This window comes from Ornithorhynchus anatinus, chromosome 18 (assembly GCF_004115215.2).
Source record: "Ornithorhynchus anatinus isolate Pmale09 chromosome 18, mOrnAna1.pri.v4, whole genome shotgun sequence".
NCBI classification, from domain to species: Eukaryota; Metazoa; Chordata; class Mammalia; order Monotremata; family Ornithorhynchidae; genus Ornithorhynchus; species Ornithorhynchus anatinus.
Genome location: NC_041745.1, coordinates 14,564,089 through 14,589,808, shown reverse-complemented (window position 1 = coordinate 14,589,808; position 25,720 = coordinate 14,564,089). Strand labels below are relative to the sequence as shown.

The 25,720-nt window shown below is 54.5% G+C and overlaps 1 protein-coding gene across 4 annotated transcripts in view; it reads left to right on the top strand.

Moving 5' to 3' along the window:
* Positions 1–25,720, top strand: part of ALMS1 (ALMS1 centrosome and basal body associated protein) — a 122,772-nt gene that overhangs the window by 81,220 nt on the left and 15,832 nt on the right. For 2 of the 4 annotated variants that reach the window (XM_029083287.2, XM_029083293.1), the window contains exons 6-11: positions 386–1,627; positions 2,183–2,295; positions 9,570–11,319; positions 14,341–14,466; positions 19,516–19,686; positions 21,694–22,802. In XM_029083287.2, the coding sequence (XP_028939120.1) occupies positions 386–1,627; positions 2,183–2,295; positions 9,570–11,319; positions 14,341–14,466; positions 19,516–19,686; positions 21,694–22,802 (4,511 nt within the window). The remainder of the gene's footprint in view (positions 1–385; positions 1,628–2,182; positions 2,296–9,569; positions 11,320–14,340; positions 14,467–19,515; positions 19,687–21,693; positions 22,803–25,720) is intronic. The other 2 variants (XM_029083292.2, XM_029083288.2) reach the window with 2 other exon arrangements.

The window sequence follows — 25,720 nt, the reverse complement described above, 5'->3', positions numbered from 1 at the left end:
ACAGGGCATCGTGAAGGAGTTTCTGGGACCCGTGAAATTGTGTCCGTGCGGGAAATAGGAATGAAGTTCCTGAAATCCAGACCGGAGATGGATTTTTAAAAGCCAAGTTCCTTATTGAACTGATTGAGCACTTACTCTGCGCAGAACACTGTACTGAGCACTTGGGAGAGTACAACGCAACAATATAACGGACACATTCCTTGCCTGAATGAGCTCTTTCTCTCTCTCCTTTCTCTCTCTCCGCCACGCATTCATATTTGCTCTGAAGATGTAGTCCGCAGGAACCTAGGAACATTTTCGACTTTCGATCACAGGTATCGTCAGCCCGAGGGAACGCTTTGCGAAGGCCAAATCCAACACCGGCCCGTCTTTTCTTTCCTTTCAGGAGGCTCCCCGCAGACAGCCGGAATGTCTCAGTCCAGCTCCGTCTCCGGCACCTCCGTCCTCGATGCGTCCATCCCCTCGGATTCGGACACCGGCCCCGATTCTCCATCACCCCAGCTCGACGGACGATCCCCCTCAGAGACCCCCATCAATCAGCGCAGCGACTTCTTCCGGCAAGCCGCCGACCGGACGTCACCCGCCGAGGATCCGGGCGGACGCCGTTGGGGGGCTCTACCGCCGCTCGAGCCGCCCGCCCGGGGAGACGCGACGGCCCCCTCCGCCGCCCGCCGTCACGGAGAGAGCCCCGGGCCCGTGGCGGAACGTGTCCGGGCTCTAATCGATTCGTTGGGCTTGAGGGACTGCGACCTCAACTCTAAGGATGCCCCTTCTCGTCTGCTCTTCGCCAGTCTTTTCGCGACGGGAGCGAAAGACGGGTCCCCGTCGCCTGACGTGAAGCCTCCGGGTGGTTGGGAAAAGCGGGGTGTTGGAAATCCCCCCGCCGTCGGATCCGCGACCCTCAAAGAGGTCAGGACGCTCCTGGCGGAGGCGGAGGACGAAGTCCTGAAGAGGTTCGATCCCGTCCCTCACCTTGTCCCTTTCAGAGAGCTCGGGGATTTTTCAACAGCCTCACTCGAAGATCCGGTCCTCCCCCGGGACTCGTCCTTTGCCGAGGAAACCGGGGGGGCCTCGCCACCTGCGGGATCGCCGCCGTGGAATGAAAGCCTGGCCGCCGACATCGCGCGGGAGGAAGCCAACCCGCTGAAGATGCCCTGCTCCCTCAGGCGAGAGGGCCGTCGGGAGCCCCTCGTCGGCCGGACCCCGATCGAGAGGACGGCCTCGCGGGAGGGATTCGAGAGGAAGACTAGAATGGCCTCGGAAGAGACCCCCGGGCAGTATGAGGCCACCAAATCTCCGCGGAGATGTGAGCCAGAAGGCTGCAGCGGGGCCACCGGCGCTAAAACGGTCCCGGCGGTCCCGGTGGGCGGGGCGGAGGCCGATTCGGAGGCCGATTCGGAGGCCTCAGGGACTCGAGGGCCTCTGCGGCTCGTCCCCAGACACCCTCCCCCTGGCCCGGCCCGGGTGAACGTGACAGGAGAGCCCGGGGCGGAGAGCGACGGGGGCAGCGGTAGCAGCGGAGACTCTTTGGCCGCCCGAGTCCGGAAACTCCTGCGGAACGAAACCCCGGGGAGCCGCGCTCCTTCACTGCGCCCGGAGGACGTGAAAAGCCCCGTTGGATCGCTCGGTAAGGGGACCGTCCGGGTGGGATTTATCGAGCGCCTTCCGTGTGCAGAGAGCTGTTGTAGCTCTGGGGAGAGGGCAGGGTAGACGTGTTCCCCGCCTGCAACGGCAGCGTGGCCTGGTGGATAGGGCCCAGGCCTGGAAGCCGGGAGGACCTGGGTTCTAGTGCCGGCTCTGCCCCCCCCCCCCCCCCCCGTTGGCCGTGTTACCCTGGGCAAGTCACTTGGCTTCTCTGCCCCTCAGTTACTGCCTCTGTAAAATGGGTATTAAGAGAATGCCCGCCCCATGTGGGACGGGGGGGGCCAACCTGATAAACTTATATTTATTCTAACTCTGTGAACGGTGCTGGGCGCATAGTAAGCGCTCAACAAGTGCCATGATTATTATTTACCATTATTATCAATTCTGGCTCCACCCCTCATCTGCCCTATCGGTCAGTCCTATTGACTGAGTGCTTGCCGTGGGCAGAGCCCCGTACCGAGCGCTTAGCGCAAGGCAGGAATTGAACAGCGTTTTCTGTGTTTCTCTTCCCATACGTTTAACTCCTCTTCTTCCGCAGCCTGGGGGAAATTGCATCCGAGCAGTCTAGAGCTGACCGAAGAGGACAGGAGAAGAGTAGAAGCGATCAGGTCCCAGCTGCTCTTGACCGAGAGGAACAGCGGATTTGGAGAGGTACGGACGGGCAAGTCGGAGGTTTCTGTGACAGAAATAACAATAAAATCACGATGATCTGACGTTAAGCGCTTCCCGCGTGGGAGACGCTGTACAAGCGTGGGGTGGATTCAAGGGAATCGGATTAGACGCGGTCCCTGTCCCACGTGGGCCTCACCGTCTCAATCCCCATTTTACAGACGAGGGAACTGAGGCCCAGAGAAGTGACTTGCTCAAGGTCAAACAGCCAACCCGGCAGAGCCGGGACTAGAACCCAGGTCTTCCCGACTCCCAGGCCTGGGCTCTATCCACTAGGCCACGCTACTTCTCTTGGAGCCTAATGGGACGTGACGAAGTTGAACGAGGGTTCGAGGAGTTGTTTGGCAGAATCTGCCGCTGCACGTGCGTGTCGGTGGGGTGAGGCGCTGCATCTGCGTATGGGAGGGGCGGCGTGGTCTAGTGGTCTAGAGAAGCAGCGTGGCTCAGTGGAAAGAGCACGGGCTTTGGAGTCAGAGGTCATGGGTTCGAATCCCGGCTCGGCCACTTGCCAGCTGTGTGACTTTGGGCAAGTCACTTAACTTCTCGGTGCCTCAGTTCCCTCATCTGTAAAATGGGGATTAAGACTGTGAGCCCCACGTGGGACAACCTGATTCCCCTGTGTCTACCCCAGCGCTTAGAACAGTGCTCGGCACATAGTAAGCGCTTAACAAACACCAACATTTATTTTATTTATTTAGTGGATATCAGGCCTGGGAATCGGGAGGTCGTGGGTTCTAATTCCGGCTCTGCCATCTTGTCTGCTGTGTGACCTTGGGAAGGTCACTTCACTTCCCGGAGCTTCGGGTACCTCATCCGTAAAATGGGGATTGAGATTTGAACCCCGTGTGGGGCAGGGACAGTGTCCAACCCGATTTGCTCGTACCCACACCTGCTCTTAGTCCAGTGCCTGGCACGTAGGAAGCGTACTAATGATCCCAATCATGATTATTAGTATTATTAGGAAAAATGGATAATCTAGTCATCCCTCTTACCTTTTGACGCCAAATTCCCCCTCCAACGCCCTCGGTTTTTAGGGATCTAGCCATTTATGATTCGGAAAGGATGAAGACTTCGATGGTTGCTGATTTTAGCACTCTCTCTTTAAAAGAAGTTTCTCTCACCTACTGATTTATTCCAGGCCTAAAGTTTGAAGTAGTTGCGAGCGGGAACGTAGAAACGGAGAAGCAGCATGTCCCAGTGGATAGAGCCACGGGCCTGGGAGTCGGAAGGACCTGGGTTCCAGTTCACCCCTTCTCCTCTGCGTGATCGCGGGCAGGCCACCTCACTTCTCGAGGCCTCAGTTCCCTCGGCTCGAAAATGGGGATGGAGACTGTGAGCCCCGGGTGGGTCGGGGCCTGTGTCCAACCCGATCGGCCTCTATCGACCCCAGTGCTTAGTACGGTGTCTGGCACATACTAAGCGCTTGGGAAGCGACATGGCCTAGAAGGTAGAACACGGGCCTGGCGGTCAGAAAGACCTGCGTTTTAATCCCAGGTCTCCCACTTCTCTGCTGTGTGACCTGCGGCGAGTCACTGTACTTCTCTGGGCCTCGGTTTCCTCCTCTCTAAAATGGGGACTAAGACTGAGCCTGCAGGAGCCTACCGCAGCTCTTCCGAGAGTGCTTGACACATAGTAAACGCTTAACAGATGCCTTGGTTATTATAAGGTAATCAAGTCCCACTTGGGCTCCCAGGGTACGTAGGAAGGAGAACAGGGATTGAATCCCCATTTTGCAGATGAGGGAACTGAGGCCCACAGAAGTGAAGAGACTCGCCCGAGGTCACACGGAGGGCAGATGACCGAGCCGGGATTAGAACCCAGGCCCTCCTCTCTCCCCTAGGACGGGAGACACGCCAGCCGTACTGGCTACCAGACGTTTCAGCGAGTTGACTGATAATCATCATAATGGTTTTTGTTAAGCGCTTAGTATGTGTCGAGCATGTCTGGGAGCATACACGCAAATCGGGTTGGACCCAGTGCCTGTCCCACAAGGGGCTCACACTCTTAATCTCCATTCTACAGACGAGGTGACCGAGGCCCAGAGAAGTGAAGTGACTTGCCCAGGGTCACACAGCAAAGTGGACGAGCGGTGATCAGAACCCAGGTCCCTCTGACTCGCAGGCCCCTGCTCTATCCACCGGTCCACGCTGCTTCCCTAAGCTCCGTTCCAAGGGAGACGACTTGCTCAGGGTCACACAGCAGGCAAGCGGCAGAGCCGGGATGAGATCCCGGGTCCCTTTGACTCCCAGGCCTCCGCTAGGCCGTGGCGCTCCCGTGTCCCGGTTTGGCTCCTGGCGAGACTTTTCCCGTCGCCCTAAGCCTGACCTTCTCCGTAAGTTCCCTGAGTAACCTCATTAGTAACAGTGAGACAACAACACTTAGTCACGCTCAATTCCCTGAACGAAAAACTCCTTCCTTATCACCGGGGCCACCGTTGCCCTGTTAACGCCGCCGTCGAAGGGAGGAAAACCGGTTTCGGCAGGAAATCTTGGCGAGGAAAAGCAACGGCGGCTCAGGGCGGATAATTGGTAGAGAGGTGGAGAACGCGCCCAGAAACTCGGAAGAGCAGGAAGGCTGCTCTGTGACATGATTTGAATGTTTTATATTGATTGATTTGGGGTTTGTTGGGATTTTTTTTGGGTCGCCGGGCTCATTTAATGAGGTCTGTTCATTTCTTGGGGGAATCTAGGCCAGAACAAGTTGCAGTGTGTTCCCTGAGAAGGTCTGAGGCCGGATAAATATTGGATCTTCATCCCACAGGAAGGCACTGTTAACGATCTGAGGGTCTTTTCACTCTTTTCTCTCTCTTCCCTTTTCACTTGGCTGAATTTGAGAGTTTTTAACCACTATAAGAGGGTCATTGAGCTCGCCGCGATGAACGGTTCTGAGGGGGCTGTTGAACTCGCCACGATGAAACTAGATGGTTCAGTTCATCCACTCATTCAGTCTTATTTATTGAGCACTGACTGTGTGCAGAGCACTGTACTAAGCGCTTGGGAGAGTAAATAAAGTATATCAATAAACTGACACACTTCCTGCCGACCACGAGCAATAATAATAATAATAGCTGTGGTATTTATTAAGCACTCACGTACCTGGCACTTTTTTTAAAATGGTTTTCGTTAAGCGCTTACTATGTGTCAGGCACTGGGGTAGATACAGGCCAATGAGGTTGGACACAGTCCCTGTCCCCGTGGGGCTCACGGTCTTAATCCCCATTTTACAACCGAGGTAACTGAGGGTCAGAGCGGTGAAGTGACTTGCCTAAGCTCACCCAGCGGGCAGGTGGCGGGACTGGGATTAGAACCCAGGTCCTTCTGGCTCCCAGGCCCGGGCTCTAACCATTAGGCCTTGCTGCTTCTCTAAGGTCCCCTCTAAGCCCCGGGGTAGATACAAGATAATCAGGTCCCACGTGAAGCTCACGGTCTACGTAGGAGGGAGACCAGGTATTGAAAGCCCATTTTGCAGGTGAGGGAACTGAGGCACAGAGGAAGCGAAGGGACGTGCCCAAAGTCTCACAGAGGGCAAGTGGAAGAGCCAGGATTAGAACCCAGGTCCTTCCGACTCCCAGGCTAAACCGTGCTGTTTCTCTTAACTCTTTTCTTCTCACTTCTTGGGTTTCCTCTACTATCTAGAGGCTGCTCTGTTTCTACAGAGAAAAGGTTTTTGAACATTTCTCAATCCCTTCCCCTTCCCCACCCTTCCCACTAAACGAAAACTTACTCGTCGACGAGAGCCAAGTGTTTTAATAAAGCTCCTTGTGCCTGATCTAAATCTGAGAATTTTACAAAACTGGGCCGGCGGTGTCCTTTGAATTCATTATTCATTTGAAATGGCAAAGGCAAGCCGCGGAGATCCGTTCTGACCTAAGGAAACTGAAGACTTGGTAGTTTTCATCCTGAGTGGAAAAAACAAAATCCAAGCCACACAGAAGCCTCTCTGTGGATGTCTTTTTAGTATTCGAGGCGCCCCCCCCCCCCCTGGAGGATCGACTAATCAGTCAATCAGTCGCTTTGATCGAGCGCTTACCGTGTGCTAGCACTGTACTGAGCGCTTGGGAGAGTTCAGTATAACAGAGTTATGAAGCAGAGTCATTTACCACCCCACTCTTCAGCCCCTCAGCACTTACGTACTTATCCGCAATTTATGTATTTTAATGTCCGTCTCCCCTTGTAGACTCTACGCTTATTGTGGGCAGGGGATGTGTCTGTTACATTCATTCAGTTCATTCAGTTATATTTATTGAGCACTCACTGTGTGCGGAGCACTGTACTAAGTGCTTGGGAGAGTCCAACAGAGCAGTAAACACATTCCCTGCCCACGTATTATCATCTTGGGCTCTCCCAAGTGCTTAGTACCGTGCTCTGCACACAGTAAGCGCTCAATAAATACGATCGATCGATTCAGTGAGAGTTGGTGGACGTGTTCCCCGCCCACAGCGGGCTGACAGGATAGAGGGAGAGAGTATCCCAGAGTTTGGCTTGGCTTGCTGTTTCCAAGTCCGAGAAACGCCAAGGAGGAATCTAATTTGGTTGTTGTCTTTTCGGTTCTTTTTTTTTTTTTTTCTGCTTATTTGGAGTAAGGGTAGACTTTTAGAAAAGGGTATTTAGCTGGGAAACCTGCCGAAATCCCGAGTGGTCGGGAGTGTGAAGGAACCAGGCTCTGGATTGGTCTATTTCTAATGGTGTTTTTAACATTATTTCCGGAGCGCTCACTAGGTGCCGGGCCCTGTACTGAGCGCTGGGGTGGATGCGAGGTAATGGCGTTGGACACAGCCCCTGTCCCATGTGGGACTCAAAGTCTCAATCCCCTTTTTACAGATGAGGGAACTGAGGCACAGAGAAGTGAAATGACTTGCTCAAGGTCACACAGACGAGTGGCGAAGTCAGGACCAGAACCTTCTGACTCCCAGGCCTGAGCTCCGTCCACGGTGCCACGCTGCTTCTCTTATAGACCCGGTCCCTGTCCTTTTCAGGGGTTCACAATCTAATGGGGCCTGACCAAGGGGCTTCCGGAAGGGAATCCGGGAGCCCCAAGTCAGGATCTGTGGGATATTCCCGGGTCTTCCCCGCAAATTCACACTTTATTTCGGGTAAGATATTTCCCCGAATTAAGATATTAAGATATTTAAATGTCTGGCATAATTAATAATAGCTTCCCCCAAAGGTTTGCCAGTTACCGATGCCGTGCGTTTTGTGAGATCGCTTCACGATAGGGCACGTGGGTCGGTCCCACAAAATCCAGCTTGTTCACGACTGGACCAAGTAATGTCGCAGACGCGTTTGAAGGCCGTCCAAGAAGACTCGGCCAGAAAAGGCGGGGTGGTGGTCGAGGATCGGTGTAAATGCGGTCGTTTCTTCTTCAGCCGTTGGGGACATTTGCAGCCGGAAGCGCTCGCTCTTTTGCCCGTTTCCAGTGGGAGATCCTGTTCGCCTCAGGGATTGTGGCTAAAGGTGATGGGATTGAGGGGTTGAAAATGCGTGACATTTTTCCCCGTCGCCCCGGCGTGCCGTGTGCAGTGTGAGTCGTGCACCTCACTTGATGATAACAACGGTGGTATTTGTTAAACGCTTACTATGTGCCAGGCTCTGTACCGAGCGCTGGGGTGGAGTCAAGCAAATCGGGTTGGGCACGGTCCCCGTCCCATGTGGGGCTCACAGTCCCGATCCCCATTTTCCCGATGATGGTATTTGTTAAGCGCTTACTGTGTACCCAGCCCTGTTCTAAGCGCTGGGGGGATACAAGGTAATCAGGTTGTCCCACGTGGGGCTCACAGTCTTCATCCCCATTTTACAGGTGAGGGAACTGAGGCCCAGTGAAGCGACTTGCTCATAGTCCCACAGCTGACAAGAGGCGGTGCCGGGATTACAACCCACGATCTCTGACTCCCAAGCCCGGGCGCTTTCCACTGAGCCACGCAACCAGTCAGTGGTATTTATTAAGCACTTATTACGTGCAGAGCACTGTACGAAGCACTTGGGAGAGTACAGTACCGCAGAATTCTCGAGCACATTTCCTGCCCATAATGAGCTCACTCGAGGAAAAGGAGCCAGAGCGCGCTTCTTCTCCTACCTTGGGTTTTGAAGTCAGGCGATCACTCTAACAGTCGGTGGTATTTATCGAGCACTCACTGTGTGCCGAGCACTGTACGAAGTGCCCGAGAGCATGCCGACGCAACGGTGATAATTGCAATTCCGGTTTTTAAGGACCTCGTGATTGCCGGGCACGTACCAAGCAGTGGGGTAAATACCCGACAACCAGCCCAGACACGGTCCTCCTCTCCGGGGCTCCCAGTCTAAGAAGCAGGGAGAGGAAGTATTTTATCGCCAGTTTACAGGTGAGGAAACCGAGGCACAGGCCCAGTGTCACACGGCAGGCCCCTGGGCACATCTGGAACGAGAACCTGGGTCTCCGTCCTCCTCTTTCCACTAGGCTATGCTCTCTCTCCCCATCGCTTCCAGCCTGCCGCCGCCATCGTCAGCGGTCCCAATGGGCGTGAGACGGCAAATGAAGGGTAGTCGCTGGGGAGGCGGGGTGGCTCAGTGGAGAGAGGATGGAACCGAGCCGAGAGACCCCGGTTCCAGTCACGTCCCCGCTTTATGACAACGGGCGAGTGACTTCTTAGGTCTACGCTTTCCCCGGCGATCAAAATGGGGGAAAGTGCCCGTTCTCTCTCTCTCTCTTCCACTGCGAGCCCCGTGAGAGACAGGAATTCCCTGGGACCCGATTGTCTCGTATCTGTCTACCCCCACCGCTCAGTACGGCGCCCGGTACAGGGTGCTTAATAGATACCTTAATCACCGTCATCGGCATCGTCCCGGTCGTGATAATTTTGAATAATGGTGCTCGTGTGCCGAGCGGCGTTCTAAACGCAGGGGTAGATACAAGTCATTCAGGTAAGACGCAGTCCCTGTCCCACCCGGGGCTCACATTCTTACTCCCCGTCACGCGCGTAGTACAGTGCTCTGCGCCCAGTAAGCGCTCAATAAATACGATCGAATGGATTTTCCAGCTGAGGTAGCGGCGGCCCAGAGAAGTGAAGCGACTTGCCCAAGCTCACACAGCAGTCAGGTGGCGGAGCCGGGATGGGAACCCAGGTCCCTCTGACTCCCAGGCCCGGGCTCTGTCCGCTACACCACGCCGTTCTTGATCATCGTCCTCCTCGTCGTAGGGGTTAAGGTGACTTTTAAGTAACCGGTTCGCACGTTTTTCCGGCCGTTGGTGAAACCGCTCTTCCTTTCTATCTCAACCTCCAGAGTCCCCGGAAGGGAGGCTTCCTAACCGCGACTGCCGAACGGCCTCGGGTGAGGAGCCGGACACCTACCCCTCCAGAGCGGGGTACAGGCCAGGCCCCGGGATCTCGGGGGGCTCAGCCCGTCAGCTGCGGCGACCGATCCGGAGCCAGCGACCCCGAGTTCAGAACGTGGACATCCATGCCCTCTCCCGGCCACCGCCCACCTCAGACCCCCGCAGCCGACACCGTGAGCCCCGGCACCGGGCTTCGGACGCCATTCTGTGAAGAGGACGACGGCCGGCTGTCGAGGGCCGCCGGGGAAAGGTCCACCCCGCCGCAGGTGGGGGCCCTTGACCCGGACGGCCCGTTCCCGGGAGCCTCCAAGCGGATCACGTCCATCACTTTCGCCTCTCGCAGGCGTTCCAAGTCCTTCTCAGGTTCACCCCCTGGCAAGAACCCGCTTGCCGCAGAGTCTCTGGGAGGCTTCGGCTCTCTTCCCACCGAAGAAGAGAGACAAGGCGATGAGGAGGAGGCCCTCTACCCCGCTTCGAGCAGAAGGCTGAGCCGTTCCCTAGAGAGAGGCCTGAATTTCTCCTCGGAGAGCGATAAGCTGTCCCGTGAGGTGGCCTGGGACGTCGAAGACTCTCGCCGGAAGAGCCATCTGTCGGCGGCGGCGGATCTTGGGGCTTGGGAAGCCGGGCCTGGGCCCGGGCTAGGAGGGGGCGGTTATGAGGGAATTCAGTCTCCCCTGAGAGATGTCTTTTGGCGGACGGGAGGAATCTACAGCGTTGACAGTGATACGGAGACAAGTGCGGGTCTGGGCCTCCCCGCCGAGAGCCCTCGGGGGTCAACAGAGCCTCGTTGGGGCCACGGAGTCCCGGCCACAGATCAGAAGAGGGAAAGTCCCAGCCGATTTCCACAGACTTTTCTTACAAACCACGCGTGTGTCGGGGGAGAAGACAAACCCTATTTTCCTCCGGAAGTCACGCAGGCAGACTCCAGCAGTGCCGTTCCCCCATCCTCTCCAGCTCAGGGGGCAGGCGTCACGCCCGCCTCTTGCCCGTCTCCAACCCGGAAAGCCCTCTCGTGCGTCCGCATAACGCTCTCCCCGCAAAGCGCCAATTCCCAAACGGCGGCCGGCGCCTCAGTTCAGAGAGCAGGCGCGTCGGTTGCCGGGGCCCGAGCGCGACCGAGTGACCGATTCGAGCTCAGTCCCGAGGCCGGGTTTTCAAAGGCTCCTTCGCTAGCGTCCACCTCCAAACTGCTGACCGCTCACCCTCCACCACACGCCCAAACAACCGGAGGTTTCCCTCCTCCGAAATCCGCCGGGCCGTCTCCTCTTCCGGACGGGCTGGCCGCCACCCAGGAGCTGGACCGATCGTATTCCGGTAAGAGCCAGGCGGGACCCGTTTCGAGACGGACCCAAGTGGATATTTCCGATTCGATCGGGCATCCCGCCCGTCTCTCCGAGGACCTCGGGACGGCCGCTTCTCCCCCCACCGGGAGACCGTCGTCGTCCGACGCCATCACTCAGATAACAACGGAGAGCCCGGAGAAGACCACGTTCTCGGCCGAGATTTTCGTGAACGGCGAGGCGGGCGAAAGCGCCCTCCCCGAGCCCCCTCGCCGGAAGGTACAGGGCCCCCCAAATCCGCCGCCGCCGTGGTCCCCGAACCAGTTCGCCGCTCCTCGAGGGCCAGACGGTGAGAGAATGGAATCGCACGCTCGCTGTCTAGATCAGCGTGGGTTTCCTCCGGGTGACCCCCCAAATGGTAAAAATAATAACTGTGGTATTTTTTAAGCGTGCTCCATCTGCCGGGCACTGTACTGAGCTCTGGGGTGGATACAGGCCAATTGGATAGGACACAGTCCCTGTCCCATGTGGGGCTCACGGCGTCACTGTCCATCGGACAGACGAGGTAACTGAGGCCCAGAGAAGTGAAGCGACTTGCCCAGGGTCACGCAGCAGACAAGGGGTGGAGCCGGGATTACAGCCCATGACCTTCTGACTACCTTCTGCTCTATCCCTTACCCCACGCTGCTTCTCTAAAGTTTATTCGGTGGTTACCCCCAAGTCAGAGAAACCATTAATATTTCATCGCCTCTTTTGTGTCTTTAAAGGGCACGCTTAAATCGAGGCCTCGCATCTGACCTGATTGAATAAGTTTGCCAAGGTGCTTTTCACAGGTTGGAAGAGATAAGGGCGTTTATTTTGAGTGGTCGTAAATGCCAGGGGAACTACAGCGATATCTCTGATTCATGACGGTCCCGTTACAGGTTAACCCGCTTACTTGCATACGTCTTTTGGGTTCTTTTTCAGACCCTTTTACCAGCTGCAGAGCCCGTGATATTTAAGGACGGAATTCTCGTCCTACATTCTTACCTTGGTTGGAAGGAGTCATTTGCCCTTTTATGCATAAAGAGGGAGAACTCTTAGGTTACTGGAGACTCGGTTCTTTGTTCATTCAGTCGTATTTATTAAGCGCTTGCTGCGTGCAGAGCTCTGTGCTAAGCGCTTAAAACAGGCTAGAGGCATGACCTCCTGTTTATTCTTACCAGTGTGTTTTTTTTCCCCGACATTCAATAGTAAACCTCCCTGGGTGGACACATCAATCAAGCAATCAGTCAGTGGTATTTACTGAGCACCTGTTATTTTCAAAACACGGTACTAAGCGCTTGGGAGAGGACAGTACAACTGAGTTATCGGATGCGTTCCCTGCCCACGACGAGACTGTGGTCCACTAGCCATGAGTGGATATGATAATATAATCGTAATAGTAATAATGTAGTAATAACGATAACAGCGTTGGTTAAGCACTTACCATGTGCCAACCACTGTCTTAAGCGCTGGGACGCGTACAACATCATCAGGTCCCGCACAGGGCCAAGTAGGAGGGAGATCAAGCATTGAATTTCCCCATTTTGCAGAGGAGGAGGCTAGCCGAGTCCCAGAGAAGTGAAGTGACTTGCCGAAGGTCACACAGCAGGCAAGTGGCGGAGCTGGGATGAGAACCCAGGTCCTCTGTCTCCCAGGCCCGTGCTCTTTCCGCCAGGCCTCACCGCTTCTCGTACCAAGTTTAAGATCAAGATCCCCTACATTTTCTCGGGAGAGGGCTGCCTTAGCATTTTCTGCCCGGGCCTGATATTGGTACATGAAGTGTATCACGGTCTCCGATTGATATTTCTTTCTCGGTCGCCCAAGAAAACCAGAGCCTGCGTCTACTTTTTTCAGCGGGAGAAAGAGAATTTGGATAATGCAGATGCAGGCTTGGGTTTTTGGTTTGGGGGAGAAAAGAATTCTCAGGAGCAAGCCAAGTGGCTAGAGCCCGGGCCTGGGGATCGGAAGGGCTTGCGTTCTAATCCCGGCTCGGCCACCTGTCTCCTGACCTTGTGCGCGTCACGTCACTTCCCTGTGCCTCGGTTACCTCATTGGTAAAATGGGGATTAAGACTGTGAGCCCTGACCGTGCCCGACCCGAATAGCCTGCGTCTGCCCTAGCGCTTCAAGTGATGCTCGGCCCAAACTAAGCGCTTAATAAATACCATAAAAAAGTGAACTCGAATATCAGAGCCCCTTAGGAGAACAGCCGATGGCCATTTGGAACAGCATCTACTGCCTCTTGGGCAGTCGATAGTATTTATAGAGCGCTTACTGTGTGCAGAGCACTGTACTAAGCGCTTGGGAGAGTGCAGTAGGACAGTGGACAGATACAATCGCTACCCACCACCAGCTCGCAGTCTAGAGGGTCACATGGCAAGGGTGCATAGGCATTTTGGTGGAGGGGAACGACAGAGCAAGACATTTCAAGTCATTTTAGAAGCAGCCTGGCATAGTGGCTAGAGCACGGGCTTGGAAGCTAGAAGGTCATGGGCTCCAATCCTGGCTCCACCCCTTGGCTCCTGTGTTGTCTTGGGCAAATGACTTCACTTCTCTGGGCTTTGGGCATCTCATCTGCAAAACGGGGATTGAGACCGTGAGCGCCACATGAGGCAGGGACCGTGTCCAGCCCGATTTGCTTGTTTCCACCCCGGCGCTTAGTACGGTCACTGGCACACAGTTCCTACAGAGACCGTCGACGGTGTGAGCAGGTCTAGATTGGAAATGGAAACATCCCAGGAGTGTGAGCGTAGGCCAGGCCAGGGTAGAGCCAAACAGTGGAAATGAAGAAGGCTGAGTTGGAGATGGCGAGAGAGATACTTCAGACTGCAACGGCGGGTGGGCGGTGTTTGACTAAAATCTGAACATCTGCCGGGTAACAGTATTTGCTGAGGGCCTACACGTGTGTGTGTGTGTGTGTGTACTTGTGCGTTCAGCTGTGGTGCCTGAGAAGCAGCACAGCAGGGGATAGAGCACCGGCCCTGGAGTCAGAAGATCATGGTTCTAATTCCGCCTCCACCTCTTGTCTGCTGCGTGACTCGGGGCAAGTCACTTCAGTTCTCTGGGCCTCAGTTCCCTCGTCTGGAAAATGGGGATTGAGACCGTGAGCCCCACGTGGGACGGGGCTGTGTCCGACCCCATTTGCCTGTGTCCATCCCAGCTCTCAGAGCAACGCCTGGCACATAGTAAGCGCTTAACAAATGCTATTATGGTGATTATGTTGATGATGATGTTGATTATTAGTAACAAAATCTGAACATCCGCTGGGTAACAGTATTTGTTGAGAGCCCACACGTGTGTGTGTGTGTGTGTGTGTGTATGTCTCTGTGTGTGTGTTCAGTTGTGGTGACACTATTGTCTCCCAGGTTTTGGGTTTTCCACCAAGTACATCGTCCTCTGCTCATCCCTCTTTACAGTTCAGCCCTTACTCCTGCCATACAAGCCTTCCAGAAGTGCGGCCATGTACTATGTTCCCCACCCGAAGGAAATTCCCAGGTACCCCCGGACCACTTCGGAGTCCACCAGTGAGAGCACTCACTCAGGTAATAGACCCATCTTTTTTTTTTTTTTCCTCCTTATGGTAGCTGTTAAGCGCTTATTATGTGCCCGGCAGAGTTTTAAGCGTTGGGGCTGAAACAGGCGATTTGGACACAGGCCCTGGCCCACATGGGGCTCGCAGTCTTCATCCCCATTTTGCACATGAGGTAAATGAGGCCCAGAGACGTGGAGTGACTCGCCCAAGGTCGCACAGCAGACAGGCGGCGGAGCCAGGATTAGAACCCACATCCTCCCGCCTCCCAGGCCCCTGTTCTAGCCCCTGGGCCACACTGCTTCTCATCTTTTACCAAGCCCAGCACCCCATAGATGAATTTCGTTTGGTTGGCTGTTTTTCATTGTTTTGTCAGAACATAATGAGATCTGTCTTTCATTATTTCTGGTGCCCAGGCACTTAGTACAGTGCTCTGCGTGCAGATAATTGTCCTCCCTCACTTCAAAATGTTATCGAAGGCACATTTCCAAGAAGCTTCCCTGACTAAGCCCTCCTCTCTTGTTCGCCCACTCCCTTCTGCACCTCTCTTACTTGCTCTTTCATTCTTCCTCCCTACCATCCCCACAGCACATATATATCTCTGTAATTTATTTATTTCTATTAATGTCTCTGTCTCTCTCCCTATAGACAGTGAGCTCACTGAGGATGGAATGTGTCTGTTGTTATGTTGCACTCTCCCAATAAACATATGTATTGAGCGCTTACTAGGTGCAGAGAACTGCACCGAGTGTTCGGAAGAGTCCGGTACAACAGAGTTGGTAGACACGTTCCCTGCCCACAACAAGCCTCCAGTCTAGAGGGTGTTTGTTAAGCCGGGACTGTATTAAGCACTGGAGTAGATAGAAGGTAATCAGGTTGGACACGTTCCCTTGTCCTCCATGGGGCTCACAGACTCAGTCCCCATTTTACAGATGGGGCAGCTGAGGCACAGAGGAGTGAAGCGACTCTCCCAAGATCACACAGCAGATGAGTGGCGGCCCGAGATTCGAAACGAGGTCCTCTGACTCTCGGGCCCATGCTTTTCCCACTAGGCCGTGCTGCCTTGCAGTATTTAAAGACCTACAATACATTGGAAATACCTGGTCATTATGATAAATTTATAATATCATGGATTCTTTCTCGTACTTGGACCAGGGGACGACTGTTTGTGTGAAAAGAAAGGAGAGGCGGGAGGTTCGTTGTGGGCATGACTGTGTGTATGTCATGTCGTCGTTATAACCTACTCTCCGAAGCGATAAGTACAGTGCTCTGCACACAGTAAGCGCTTCTTAAAGGCAATTGACTGACTGTGAGCTCCTTTCATTATCATCAGTGGTATTTATTGAGCACTTACTGTGTGCGGAGCACTGTACTGAGTGCTTGGGGGGTACAATACAACAGACTTTTCCTTGCCTACAAATGAGCTCCTTGAGGACAGGAATGGTATGCCTTGAACTGTATCTTCTCAAGTGCTTATTAATAGTAATAATAATAATATTAGTATTTATTTATAAGAGCTTGCTGAGCGCTGGGGTGGATACAGGCATATCGGTTGGACACGGGCCTCTGTTCCAAGTGGGGCTCCCAGGCTCGATCGCCGTTTTACAGGTGAAGTCACTGAGGCCCAGAGAAGTGAAGCGACTTGCCCAAGGTCACCCGGCAGACGAATGGCGGAGTGGGGATTAGAACCCATGACCTTCTGGCTCCCAGGCCCGTACTGTGTGCCTGGCGCCTAGTAAGCACTCAACCAAAACCACGAAGAGAGAGAGAGGAGGGAGAGGAAGGAGAGAAGAGCAGCATGGCTTAGTGAATGGAGTTCGGGCTTGGGATTCACAAGGTCATGGAATCCAATCCTGGCTCTGCCACTTGTCTGCTGCGTGGCCTTGGGCAAGTCACTTCCCTTCTCTGGGCCTCATTTCCCTCATCTGTAAAATGGGGATTGAGACTGTGAGCCCCCCGTGGGACAGGGACTGTGTCCAACCCAATTTGCTGGCACCCCAGCACTTAGTACAACGCCTGGCACGTGGTGAGCGCTCAACAAATACCACTTTTTTATTATTGAGAGGGAGAGAGAGAGGAGGGGAGAGAGAAAAAGAGGAAGGAGAGAGAAACTCCAATGACCATCGCTACTCCGGTATGGATTTTTCCGTGGGGATTTGGGTCATCCTGCCCTACCTTGGACGAATCTGCTCCTTAACACAGCTCTGCGCCTGGATGCCAGTTGATGTTATTGGATTTGGAAATGAATCCGCCTCTCGATCCCACGGGGATATTGCCCACCTGAGGCGCCTCGGTTAAACCAGACCGGGGGAGCGTTTTGTTTTTTTCGTCGCTCTGTGCCTCCCATCTGTCGCCGGCAAGAGATCTGGGTCTGTGATCAGGGAGAGCTGCTTGTCCAGGCAGTGATGGCTGGGTTTTATTCATTTGCCAGCTAGAAGCCGCTTTCCATTTAGTAGGCATCGCGGATGGGACCTAATCAGCTCGTCAGAAAAGGCCATACACCGAGCAGCAGGTTCTCTGTTGGGCTCCTGTGATAATTAGGCCAACGTCCGCTTTCTCCGGCTGTTGGCGTTGCTCTTATTGAGGCTGAGCTCCTTCGCCGGCTCTCAAAGCTTGGCGACCCCGGGGGGTCAGCATTGGCAGGAAAATGGTGGAGGAGGGACTCTTCAGATTGTTTTCTCAATCCCTCGTTCTCTCTCTCGCTCTCTTCCCCCCCCCTTCTTATGTCTCTCTCTCGCTCTCTCTCTCTCCCTGTCTCCCTTTCTCTCTCTCCCCCCATCTTTCTCCTTCTTTCTTCCTCTTTCACACTCTTTTGCTCCCTGACATACTCTCTTTCTGTCTCTCCCTCCTGCTCTTTCTCCACCCTCTCATCTCTCTCACTCTTCCTCCCTCCTCTCTCACTCTTCCTCCCTCTTTCACACTCTCTCTTGCTCCCTGGTACTCTCTCTTTCTGTCTCTGTCTCTCACTCTCTCTTGCTCTGTTCCTTTCTTTTGCTCTCTCTAGCTCTCTGGCTCTCTCCCTCTCTTCAGTTCTCTCTTGCTCGCGCTTCATCTCTCCCTCCTGCTCTCTCTCGCTCGGTCTCCCTCTTTCACATTCTCTCTTGCTCTCTCTTTATCTCTTTCTCTTGGTCTCTTGCGCTCTCTGTCGCTCCCTCCCTTGTATTTATTGCATGGCTCAGTGGAAAGAGCACGGGCTTTGGAGTCAGGGCTCGTGAGTTCGAATCCCAGCTCTGCCACTTGTCGGCTCTGTGACTGTGGGCAAGTCACTTAACTTCTCTGTGCCTCAGTTCCCTCATCTGTAAAATGGGGATTAAAACTGTGAGCCCCACGTGGGACCACCCGATTCCCCTATGTCTACCCCAGCGTTTAGAACAGTGCTGGGCACATAGTAAGCGCTTAACAAATACCAACATTATTATTATTGAGCGCTTACTGTGTGCAGAGCACTGTATTAAGCGCTTGGGAGAGGAAAATATAGCAAATGCTACATGGAGCTGGATGGTCTATTGGTTTAAGCCTTCCTTCCCCCCGCCGGTTCAGCCACTCTCATTCTCTGTCTTTCACTCTGTCCCTTTTTCACTCTCTCTCTCCCCCTCTCTTTGTCTCTCTCCCTCTTTTTTTCCACTGTATCTCTCTCCCTCTTTCAATCTTCTCCTTTGCTCTCTGTCTCTCTTCCCTCTATTTTGCTGCCTTGCTCTCTCCTCTCACTCATTCTCTCTCTCTCTCTCTCTCTCACACTCTCAAAACCTTGCCCACTCGAAGATGCCCCTTTATTTTTCCCGAGACTCCCCCTGCACCCCATTTTGGCTTTTGGTGGGAGGCTGCTAGGCAGAAGTGCAAGCCTAGAAATGAATCTGAGAAAAAGATTCATTGCTTCCTAATTTCCCCCGTGCTCTTTTTGCCCAGTGTGCGCTTCCATTTAAGGTATGCTCCGGCTGTTACTTAAGGGTTCTAAATTCCTCTTTTCTGATGCTTTTTTTTTTCCCAAGGTCATTCTGTCAATAACTCAATCAATCACTGATTGAGAAGCAGCATGGCCTAGTGGAAAGAGTCTGGGCCTGGGAGTCAGAGGACCTGGGGTGTAATTCTGGCTCAGCCACTTTCCCGGTGTGGGACCTTGGGCTAGTGACTTCACTTCTCCGGGCCTCGGCTCCCTCAGCTGGAAAATGGGGACTAAGACTGTAAACTCATTGTGGGGCAGGGAATGAGTCTGTTTATTGTTGTTCTGTACTCTCCCAAGTGCTGAGTACGGTGTTTTGCACACAGTAAGTGATCAATAAATGCGATCGAATAAACTGAATGAATGAATGGGACAGGGCTTGGATCCGACCTGATCGGGGCCCGACCCATCGTAACAACTTAACAAATACCGTTTAGAAAAACGAAATCGTATTTATTCATTCATTTGATTGTATTTATTGAGCGCTTACTGTGTGCAGAGCACTGTATTAAGCGCTTGGGAGAGGACAGTATGACAAATGATACACGGAGATGGATGTTCTGTTGGTTTGACTTCCTTCCCCCTGCCGGTTCAGCCACTGGTTTGATCCGTTATGGTAATTCTGCTGCACAAAAATAATATTATTATTATTATTATGGTATTTGTTAAGCGCTTACTGTGTGCCAGGGACTGTACAAAGCTCCGGGGTGGGTACAGGCAAATCAAGGTGGACGCAGTCCCTGTCCCATGTGGAGCTCGCAGTCTCAATGCCCATTTTACAGATGAGGTAACGGAGGCCCAGAGAAGTGGAGCTGGGATTAGAACCCATGACCTGCCCACCAGCAGCCCAGTTCTCTATCCACTAGGCCGTGAGCTAGACTGATTTATCACGATACTGGTTGGAAATCAAGAATCTGGGGGCCCAAGTGCTTTGAGAGTACCGGCGTGGGACGAATAGGATAACTTCACCCCTCCTCTGTAATTTTGGACCCGTTTCTTGTCTGTTTACCCACTGGGGCAACCTCACACTGAACACCCGCCGTGTGCGGAGCGCTGTAGTGAACGCTTGGCGGAGTCTACTATGAGACTAGAACCGCAGCGCGTTGCTTTCTTTCTCCGTAGGGTCCAACGATGCTGTGGCTCCGGAATTCCCGGCTGAAGCGCTCGGCCGGAGGGACGAGAGTCTGTCAGGCGTCGGAGCCGGGAAACACGAAGAGGGAATTTACAGTAAGAGGGCCAGACCGAGGGTTGCCTGGGCTGAAGGGAAAACGACCTTCCAGGAAGCCACTGCAGGTAACGAGACTGCTTCGGGGGGACTTGTGGCACTCTTAAGGGGTCCCAGTCCCGGCTCCGCCACCTGTCTGCTGTGTGACCTTGGGCAAGTCACTTGACTTCTCCGTGCTTCAGTTACCTCATCTGTAAAATGGGGGAGTGAGACTGTGAGCCCCATGTGGGGTCAACGTCGGGTTGGTTTTCTCCACCCCAGCGCTTAGTACAGTGCCTTGCGCATAGTAAGCTTAACAAATACCATAATTATTATCACTGTTATTAATAACCGTTCATTCAGGGGTATTTATTAATAAGGTTGACATTTGTTAAGCGCTTACTATGTGCAGAGCACTGTTCTAAGCGCTGGGGGAGATACAGGGTAAGCAGGTGGTCCCACATGAGGCTCACAGCTAATCCCAATTTTACAGAGGCGGTAACTGAGGCACAGAGAAGTGAAGTGACTTGCCTGCGGTCACGCAGCTGACAAGTGGCAGAGCCGGGACTCGAACCCATGACCTCCGATTCCCAAGTCTGGGCTCTTTCCACTGAGCCACGCTGCTTCTCTGAGCCACGCGTTTATCGAGCGCTTACTGTGTGCAGAGCACTGTACTAAGCACTCGGGAGAGTATATTGCGACGACGAACAGACACGTTCCCTGCCCACAGCGAGCTTACGGTGAAGACGGGGGGAGGCAGACGCTAATGGAAATCAATAAATTATAGCTGTGGACGTAAGTGGTGTGGGGCTGGAAGGGAGCAAGTCAGGGCGATGCGGAGGGGAGTGGGAGAAGAGGAAAGGGGGAACTTAGTCAGGGAAGGCCTCCTGGAGGAGATGGGCCTTCAGTAAGGCTTTGAGTGGAGGGGAGAGTCATCGTCCGTTGGAACTGAGGAGGGAGAGCGTTCCGGGCCAGAGGCGGGACGTCGGCCAGGGGTCGTCGGCGAGAGGAGGGAGATGGAAGCACAGAGCGAAGGGGAGCAACAGAGGCAGGCCGGGTCGTAGTAGGAGAGTAGCGAGGTGAGGTAGGAGGGGGCGAGTTGACGGAATGCTTTAAAGCCAGTGAGTAATAATACAAAAAAAGGCCTGAACGAGACTGCCTCGAAGACGTCACCTCCATAAGTGGAGCTATAAGTAGCTACCGATTATCGTCAGGTAGGTCACGGTGCCCATTCCATATGGTTTCCCCTCTTCATTTCCCACCCACCCCCGATGGCTGCACTGCTTGGCGATGGGTCAGTCGGTGGTATTTATTGAACGCTTACTGTGTGCAGAGCCCGGACCTAAGCGCATGGGAGAGGACAGTACGACAATAAACAGACATTCCCTGCCCACAACGAGCTTCCAGGCGAGACGGGGATATAGACGTGAGCGTGAACAAAGAAGTCATTTGCGAGGTGTAATTTAAAGATCTGCACCTAAGTGCTGAGCGGTCGGGGCAAATATCAAATGTCCCAAGGTCACAGAGCCAGGTGCCCTGACGGCGCAGAAGGGAGAGGGAGTCGGGGGAAAGAGGGCTTAAGCAGGGAAGGCCTCTTGGAGGAGGTGGGACCTTAATCGCGCGCCCAAGGCGGGGAGAGTCACGGTCTGGCCTCTCCGCGGTGCGTGAGTCGGGAGAAAGCGGCCTCTGTTCCGTGGCAGAGGGTAAACCCAACCTCCTCCTCTACCCAGATCCTCGCGGTGGCAGTTATAGCAGATGTCGGAGTCGCTCCTCAGTCGATCTGTCCGTCGGTGGTATTCGTTGAGCGCCTGGCTAAGCAAAGCAGTGTACTAGGTGCTTGGGAGAGCCCAGTATGAGAGGGTCGGCTCTCTGTTGGGCTCTCCTCCCCCCCGGCTCTGCCGGGAGGAAATGGATGATGGAGAAGGTTGGCCGTCATTCACTGTAAGCTCGCTGTCGGCGGGGAATGGGTCTGTTATACCGTCGTATGGTACTCGCCCCAGCGTTTAGTGTAGTGCTGTCCGCACGGTAGATTAAATAACCGGTATCGTCCCCACATTTCAAACCCAGCTTCTTCTCTTTTCTGTTTTCCTCGCCAGAGTCCCACGAGCGTTTCGGCCTCGCCGACCCGCCCCGTCCCACCCTCAGGCCTGCTCAATTTTCCCTTCACCCATCAGCGTGCGGAGAGCGCGATCCCGACTTGGGATCTCCGGAGCCCCCGGGAAAGGGTGCCGGTCGGCCACCTGGGAGAGAAGACTTCTTTCCGTTTCGCCCGGCCGGAGAGCGGGACGAACCTGGCCTCTCTCCCCTGTACCGAGGGCCCAGAGAGGAGGACAGGTTCTCGCCGTTGAGGGCCGAGCCGGATCACGGCCGGACGGAGAGTCCCGGATTCCAGGTGGCTCTGGGGAGGGGACAGTCGAGGCAGGCCGCTCAGAAGGCCAACGGTGACCCCGGAGCCGGTCTCTCCGTGAGCCGTCCCCCGGGGGACGAGGAGACGGGCCGAGATGCCACCCGGCACCCCGACGGCGAGGGCGACCTCTGGACCAGATTTCCGGAGCGCCAGGAGGCCCCCCGGCTTCCCCAATCCAGCCGCTGGTCGGAGCCGTCCCTGGTGGAGCGGCTGGAGCGCCTGGCCAGACTCCTCCGGATTCCCAACTGGAATTCTCTCCTGCTCCCCGAAGGCGAGCGGGAAGACCCCAAAGGGTGGCCAGGTGACGGGGGACGGGGGCAGAGGCGCGGTCCCCGGGAGAAGCAGCGGCCCAGGAAGGAGGGGGAAGGCCTAGACGTCCCCCCCGGACCCAGCGGGGCCTATTTGACGCCCGGGCCGTGGAGAGACCCTCGCCCCGAGGCCCAGAGGGCCTGCTCCCCACAGAGCAAGCAGGCCCCGCCGCAGTGGCCAGACTCAGACGTCGCGAGCGGCGCCTCTCCTCACCCGGGGAGCGTCGCCTCGCCGTCGGACCAGGCCTCCCGGGCCGGGACCGAGGCCCTCACCGAGGCGAGCGCTTCCGTCTCCTCCATCGACACGGCCCGGCTGGTCAGGGCCTTCGGGCCGGAGAGGGTGTGCGTGTCGCCCAGGCTGTCCCAGCTTTACCGCGCCATCAGCCGGCAGAAGACTCACCCGGGGCGGGCGGGGAGACGGCGGGGAACGGCCGCCGACGCCCAGCACCCCAAAATGGCTTCCGAGCGCGGCAGAGGTCGAGAAGGGACGGTGAGTAGTGAGCGTGTGGGGCGGGCGTTGCCTTTTGAAGAGCGGAAAGATGGCCACCCTTCCCCACACTTGGCTCCGGTCTGAGGAGCGAACTCCTCGGGGATGCTGCCGAATTGAACTTTCCAAGCGCTCAATACGGTGCTCCGCACAGAGTGAGCGCTCGATAAATAGGATTGAATGACTGAATGCTGGGAAAAGGCGCGGCCTAGTGAACAGCGCCCGGGCCTGAGGGTCAGGAGGACCCGGGTTCTCAACCCGGCTCCACCACGGGTCTGCTGGGTGACCTCGGGCAGGTCACTGTGCTTCTCTGGGCCTCGGGTCCCTCAGCTGGAAAATGGGGATGAAGACGGTGAACCCCAGATGGGAGAGGGACTGTGTCCAAACCAATTTGCTTGTAGACACCCCGGCGCTTAGTACAGTGCCTGGCACGTAAGCACTAAACAAATGCCGTTAAAAAAAAAAAAAAGAATGTGAAGCCACTTTGACGTCACCCGGCAGTCAGTAATCATCCTACTTATGGAGCGCTTACTGTGCACAGAACACTGGACTCCACGCTTGGGAGAGTACAATATAACAGGCACATCCCCGCCCACAGTGAGCTTACAGTCTTGAGATGGTGGCAGGTAAACTGCTGGAGTCAGGATCAGAACCCAGTTCCTGTCGACTCCGGGCTTGCTTTCCACTAGGCCACACTGCTCTTTACTCTAAAGGAAAGTTCTTTTTGCCACCTTCCTCTGAAGTGTCAACCGGCAGGAGCTTCCCCGGCTGATTTTGGGGGACCGGGAGCGTTTCTAGAGGAAGGGAGGTGGGGCCCAGTGGATAGAGCCCGGGCCCGGGAGTCAGAAGGACCTGGTTTCTATTTCCGGCTCCACCACTTGTCTGTTGTGTGACCTTGGCCCCAGTCACTTCATTTCTCTGGGCCTCAGTTACCCCGTCGGTGAAATGGGGATTAAGACCGTGAGCCCCATGTGGGACAGGGACGGTGTCCAACCTGATGAGCTGTCATCTACCCCACGCATAGAACGGGGCTCGACACATAGCATGCGCTTAAATAATAATAATAACGTTGGTATTTGTTCAGCGCTTACTATGTGCCAAGCCCCGTTCTCAGCACTGGGATAAATACGAGGTAATCAGGTCAAGGGACTCACAGTCTCAATCCCCATTTTACAGGTGAAGTAACTGAGGCACAGAGAAGTTACGTGGCCCAAGGTCCCACAGATGCCATTACCGTAATCGTTGTCGTCATTATCGTCCGGGGAGACCAGGATAGTCGATTCATTCATTCAGTGGTATTTATTGAGCGCTCACTGTGTGCCGAGCACTGTACTTAACGCTGATGCTTGAATGGGAGACGGCCAAAGGAAGGGCAGGCAGCCGGGATTTGCTTGTGCAAAGCGACAGTAGGAAGGGAAGGGTCTTTCTTGGTAAGATTAAGTCTGAAACAGGAAGCCCTTGTGCAGAGACCCGAAGACGTGTTTGCAGTTGAATTTCTTTGGGAGATATCGGCTCCCAAGAGACATCTTTTTTAAAGGAGGATGTGGAGGTGGAAGGAAACTGCCGAAGTCTTACCCAAGAGGGAACAGATTGTTTTATGGCTGAGATTTAAAAATGAAAATAAAAAATAAAAAGCCAAGTCACTTTTCCAAATACTCCCTAAAGGTGGGGGAAATAGACCACGGAAAAATCTTGGCGGGGTTTAATTCTCCTCCTCTCTCAGCCTCCTGCCAAATGAACTCCAAATGAAATCTGCCCGGCCTGCAGGTCAGAAGCGACGGCCTAAAATATAAATTCGGGCCGGGAACTCCCGTTCAAATCAAGCCATCGGGCAATTGGATTTTTAATGTACTGCATCGTGAATTCTCTCTCTTGGCGCACGGGACAATCACTGTCATGTTGTCCTCTCCCAAGCGCTTAGTACAGTGCTCTGCACACAGTAGGCACTCAATAAATGCAACTGAAGGAATTTGTTTCAAAAGGAAACAGAGGAGGGAGGTGGAATGTGGACGAGGCAGTGTCCATGAGGCCCGCCAGCTCCTTTCGTCGACATCACCGGGATTTTTGAGCACCTGCCGTGTGCAGAGCACTGTACTGAGTGCCTGGGAGGGTACAAACAACAGAGTCGGTAGACACGTACCCTGCCCACAGTCCAAACTCATCATGGGGAGTCTACGGTCGGAGCAGGACAGAAAAGCTGGTGATCGTAGTGAAAAATGTTGCACTGAGGAGATTAGTTGACCCTGCTGGCTTTCTTGGGGCTCAGGTTTAAGTAATAACTCAGAAAAGGCCGCTCAGACAATCCATTACTCAATACAGAAGCACGGTTCAGGGGCCAGAGCCCGGGCCTGGGAGTCGGAAGGACCTGGGTTCCAATCCCGGCTCCGCCACGTGTCTGCCGGGTGACCGTGGTCCAGTCACTTCGCTTCTCTGGGCCTCACTTACCTCACCTCGAAAATGGGGTTAAAAGTGTGAGCCTCATGTGGGACAGGGACTGTGTCCAACCTGATTAACCTGGATCTGCCCCAGCATCTGGAAGAGTGCTTAGGACCTAGTCAGCGCCTCGCAAGTAAATAAGTAAATAACGTCGGTATTAGTTAAGCGCTTACTACGTGCAGAGCAGTACTATTATTATTATTATTACTCTCCCCAGCGCTCCGCATCCAGGAAGCGCTCAGTCGATACCATTGACTTGCCCAAGGTCACACAGTAGTCATGCGGCGGAACCGGAATTAGAACTTAGGTCCTCCTGACGCCCAGGCTCTATCCACCGAGCCACACTGCGTAACGGAGTCGGTAGGTTCCCTGCCCACTGTAAGTCTTAGTCTCGAGGGGGAGGCAGACATTAATATGAATAAATAAATTGCCTTTATGGGCCTAAGTGTGGTTGGGGGTGAGGGCAAATCAGGGTGATGCAGAAT